The sequence below is a fragment of the Trachymyrmex cornetzi genome, unplaced genomic scaffold (assembly GCF_001594075.2).
Source record: "Trachymyrmex cornetzi isolate Tcor2-1 unplaced genomic scaffold, Tcor1.1 scaffold190, whole genome shotgun sequence".
In the NCBI taxonomy this organism is placed as follows: domain Eukaryota; kingdom Metazoa; phylum Arthropoda; class Insecta; order Hymenoptera; family Formicidae; genus Trachymyrmex; species Trachymyrmex cornetzi.
In genome coordinates this window covers 312,665-317,542 of record NW_017296528.1, presented here as the reverse complement: position 1 = coordinate 317,542, position 4,878 = coordinate 312,665, and the positions used below count along the sequence as shown (strand labels likewise).

The 4,878-nt window shown below is 34.1% G+C and overlaps 1 protein-coding gene across 1 annotated transcript; it reads right to left on the bottom strand.

Annotated features, from left to right (window-relative positions):
- Positions 1-1,614: 1,614 nt before the first annotated feature.
- On the bottom strand, positions 1,615-4,648 carry LOC108759504 (uncharacterized). The gene is made up of 4 exons (XM_018504979.1): positions 4,581-4,648; positions 3,393-3,590; positions 2,870-3,345; positions 1,615-2,783 (listed from the first exon to the last, which is right to left on the bottom strand). Exons 1-4 carry the CDS (start codon positions 4,646-4,648, stop codon positions 1,615-1,617), a joined length of 1,911 nt encoding a protein of 636 aa, XP_018360481.1.
- Between the last annotated feature and the right edge of the window lie 230 nt (positions 4,649-4,878).

Below are 4,878 nucleotides of genomic sequence, written 5' to 3'. Positions count from 1 at the left end.
AGGGGATCGAAAGAAAGAACGAGGAACTGAAAGTTTCATATTGGGAAATTCGATGGGGGCGGAGCTTTCACATCCCGTCACCTAGCGCCAACAGTCGAAACTACTGCGAGTAGGTAACCTAACCAACAGGTTCTTATACTATACGGTTATTACACGTAAATACAAGCTATAGTAAATAAATAAAAATGAAAATATCTATAGGAGAAATTTGTGTTTTACTAGTTCGTTCGACACCTACTAGTAAAAATTTTATTGGTGGTGAAAAATTAATAAATGCACGTTGTTTTTTGTGGAAAAATGCCAGATGACAATAGTGACGTTTTTGGATTACTGCGTTTTGTCTCCAAACTTCGGATTTAAAAGGTGCTCTCCATATGAAATAAAAGGAAAAATAAACAAAGAAGGAAAAATTATTGTATTTCAATGGAATGTTCTTGTAAAGCTGGCTTAGGGAATGCATGTAAACACATTTTAGCAGTTTTGTTCTACTGTAGCAGGTAAAATCATTTTTTACACTCATGGACATGTTCAATTATAGTAATTATGCAATATGTAATGCTCAGAAAGTAGTACCAATATAAGTTTTCTAAACAAATCGTATTTAAAAATAAAAATATTATTAGCAGCTCATATAATAAAATATAAATGTAATTAGTTAAGGAGCAATGAGCCAATAAAAATTATACAGACCAAGGATAAATATATATGAAGAAACAATAACTATATTTGATAACAATGGAAATATCCATGAATATGTGTGGGGTACAATTGTGTCGAGACATTGTTATGTAAACGCTTTCGTTATCGACGGATATATACATTAGCTTTGATCTTGCAAGTGCTATTACATCTCAACGACAAGGTGATAAGTACGCACACAAGTTTCAAATTTCATCGTTGTTATCTCGGTTCTATTCGTTCTGATAGACAGATTCTATATATAAAAAAACTTTAGCGGAGTGTTACACTAATAGTACTAAAGATATTAAACGGACAAAAAATTGATACCATCAACATATGCCAATTATTAGGTCCAAAAATTGCTACCAACTTCACTTGTGTATTTCGAATCATTAAAAATTAAAGTCTAGACGTTTCAACCTATCACGAGGTTTTTCTCAATAGATCGTTATGATATAAAAAATTTCCTTTAAGTATTATTACAAACATACCAATATATATATTAAATTTAGATGATCTTCAAATCATACGTTGTGATGGTGACCAATAACTTGGAGGTGTAGCGTGTGTAGTGCCTTGTGTTGCGCAATCAGATAAACGGGTAACTTCTTAGTTTCTCTCATTATGTCGTGTTACAATAAGTCATGTTCTATGTTACCCTTTGAAATTTACATGGTCCATCGGCTAGAGCGCAAATCTTACGAATTGAAATACAAAATTCACAAATTCAAACACTTTTCACAAATAAAAACAAGAAAAATTATTAATCACCTAATCAGAGCGAATTCCATTAGAGCGTAATCGTATAGCTGTTGTACGTATGACTGTTATCTTAAAAGTGAAGAGGTGATAAGTGAGACCGATCACGATCGCAATGAGAACTGAGCTGAGCAGGAGGGGATGTGACGTATGCACAGAGAAGGAGTAAAGAAGTTAAGGGGTAGGCAAGAGATCCAATAGAGGCAGGTATGATTCAGGAAACGACTGAGTATCTTTTTGTAAGTTTAATCCATTATTCTGACGTTTTATATGCAACATTTCCGATGTAATTCTCTTATAATACGAGGGTTCCACATCCAAGATTTTCGTCTTATTCCAGTCAAAATCATGACCGAGAGAAATACGGTGATCCGAAATAACTGAAGGAGAACCAGATTTTTTGTTGATATCAGAACGATGTTCTCGCACTCTGGTTTCCAATTTTCTTTTAGTTTGGCCTACGCAGCTTGCATCACAATCGTGGCAAGTTATCTTATAAACCACCTCCTGTTGTGACATGTGATCCAATTTATCCTTACCCTTGCCGATGAATCTGCTCAGAGTGTTAGGAATGGTATAGGCGATTTTTTTATATACTCCTGACGCTAAGGGCATAAATGATTCCGATATAGATCTAACGTATGGAATTGTGAAAAATTTGTCGGATGTGACGCGCGATGATTTTTTGTTAATGTTTAAAGAATGATATTTAATTCTTTTGTTGATAGTGTTGAAAATAAGTGTTAGTGGATAACCATTGTCGAGCAAGCTGTTAATCACTTTCGTGAGATTCTTTTCATGAAATTGCGGATGAGACAACAAGAACACTCTGTCAACCAAACCAATAATAACACCATTTTTATGACAATGTGGATGTTGTGAATAATAATTGAGAAATCTGCCAGAGCACGTAGGTTTACAGTAGTTATCGAATATTATTTTGTTATTCTCCACTATTATTCTCACATCCAAAAAGTTAATGGAGTTATCTGTACTCATTTCTTTAGTGAATTTCAACCTGTGGTGTAAGGAATTGAAACATTCAACTATGGTGTCAATATGTTCCGGTTTAGTGGCCAGCAAGATATCATCCACGTATCTTATGTAAATTGGAATGTTAAAAGAGAGTTTCTCCAACGCCAATTTTTCTAGATCCTCCATGACAATATTAGCTATTATTGGTGACAAAGGGGATCCCATGGGAGTACCAAATACTTGTTTATAAGTGACCCCGTTAAATGCAAAAAAGGTGGAATCCAGTACAAATCTAATCGCAATGATAAACTCTTCTTCTGTGATTTTTGTGTACTTCGATATGTAAGGCCATCTCAATCTAATACTCTCTATAGCATTATCGATCGGTACGTTAGTATAAAGTGAGACGACATCGAGAGACATTAATTGCAAACTCTGATCAAAATCATCAAACCCTCCAGTTGCTTAACAAGATGGTAGCTATTTTTTACAAAGCTGCTAGCCTCAGGAATGCCGTTCTTAATTATATTGTGCAAATAAAGTGCTAGACTATATAATGGGCTACCAATTGTGGAAACAATAATGCGTACAGGTGCACCAGGTTTGTGTATTTTTGGTGCACCATAAGCTCTTGGTGCATTCGGGTCAGTCTTGGATAACTGTTTATAGGTGAGCCCATCTATAAACCCATTGGTCTTCCAACGTTTTAACAGATCTTTTAAATCGCTAGAAATCTTCTTAATCGGATTTTTTTGAATGACAATATAAGTGTTCGTGTCTAGTAATTGTTCTTCCATTTTATTAATGTATTCTAATCTGTTCAAAAGAACCGTGACATTACCTTTGTCCGCATTCGTAATGAGCAATTCTGGATGTTGGTGGACAAACCTTTTGGTCAATTTGAGGTACTTGAGAATATTTTTATCATAGCTATTCAGAGGTAGATTGTTTTGACCGAGTTTACTGACAGCGCTTACTGCTTTCTAATATTGTTCGCTATGGCTACACTAAAACCCGTGATATTTTTTTCAATATGTTTGACAAACTCTATTATGGTTTTTTCTTTATTGTTTTCAGTAACAGGAAGTCCGAATCTATCATCCAACTGTAACAACACTTTAACGTCGTTTGGAATAGTTACATCCGACAAGTTAATGAGCCATTGTTCATGAATTCTACCAAAAGAAAATTCAGTGTTAAAGTTGTTCGGTGACACCTGTATGTTAATCCCTAAATGATCCAGATCGCGTGCAAACGAATGTTTGTTGTCCGAGATCGTGCAATTATACTGAATTGGTTGAATGTTCTTTATGATGTTTCTATTATGTTTGTTCTGTAGCCATCTAATTTTTTTATTGATACGTTTTGATGCGCATTACTTAAGTTCTTCATCAAGTTAATCAAAATTGAAATTTCTTTGAGAATCAGAATTATTTTTTTAAAAGCATGCCTTAATTCCGATCTGATACCTTCACATCTCAATTTTACTAATAATTATAATCGTATTGTTTTACATAATTACAACTCCAGCAAGCGTTTAAACAATTGTAATATTAAACATGTTAGAGCTGTTATACGTATAGAGATTAAGGATTCTTATAATGAACTAGATCACATCAGAACAAAAATGTTCGAAACACATAAGATGATAACGTGCAGACTGCCTTTCCCCATCCACTCTTCCTTTTTCTATCATCAAGATAAATTTAAACACCACAAATGGAACTCGGACTCAAAACGTATCAATAAAAAAATTAGATGGCTACAGAACAAACATAATAGAAACATCATAAAGAACATTCAACCAATTCAGTATAATTGCACGATCTCGGACAACAAACATTCGTTTGCACGCGATCAGGATCATTTAGGGATTAACATATAGGTGTCACCGAACAACTTTAACACTGAATTTTCTTTTGATAGAATTCATGAACAATGGCTCATTAACTTGTCGGATGTAACTATTTCAAACGAGGTTAAAGTGTTGTTACAGTTGGGCGATAGATTCGAACTTCCTGTTACTGAAAACAATAAAGAAAAAACCATAATAGAGTTTGTCAAACATATTGAAAAAAATATCACGGGTTATAGTGTGGCCATAGCGAACAATATTAGAAATAAAGCAGTAAGCGCTGTCAGTAAACTCGGTCAAAACAATCTACCTTTGAATAGCTATGATAAAAATATTCTCAAATACCTCAAATTGACCAAAAGATTTGTCCACCAACATCCAGAATTGTTCATTACGAATGCGGACAAAGGTAATGTCACGGTTCTTTTGGACAGATTAGAATACATTAAAAAAATGGAAGAACAATTACTAGACACGAACACTTATATTGTCATTCAAAAAAATCCGATTAAGAAGATTTCTAGCGATTTAAAAGATCTTTTCAAACGTTGGAAGACCAATGGGTTTATAGATGGGCTCACCTATAAACAGTTATCCAAGACTGACCA

What these genes read in the sequence shown, in the direction of transcription:
- LOC108759504 (XM_018504979.1), bottom strand. Translation starts at nt 4,648, where the DNA reads ATGTTGGTGGACAAATCTTTTGGTCAATTTGAGGTATTTGAGAATATT. An exon ending in TTTATCATAGCTATTCAAAG is followed by an intron (nt 3,591 to 4,580) that starts GTAGATTGTTTT and finishes TTCTTTTGGTAG; the next exon opens with AATTCATGAACAATGGCTCA. An exon ending in TCTTGTTAAGCAACTGGAGG is followed by an intron (nt 2,784 to 2,869) that starts GTTTGATGATTT and finishes ATAATGCTATAG; the next exon opens with AGAGTATTAGATTGAGATGG.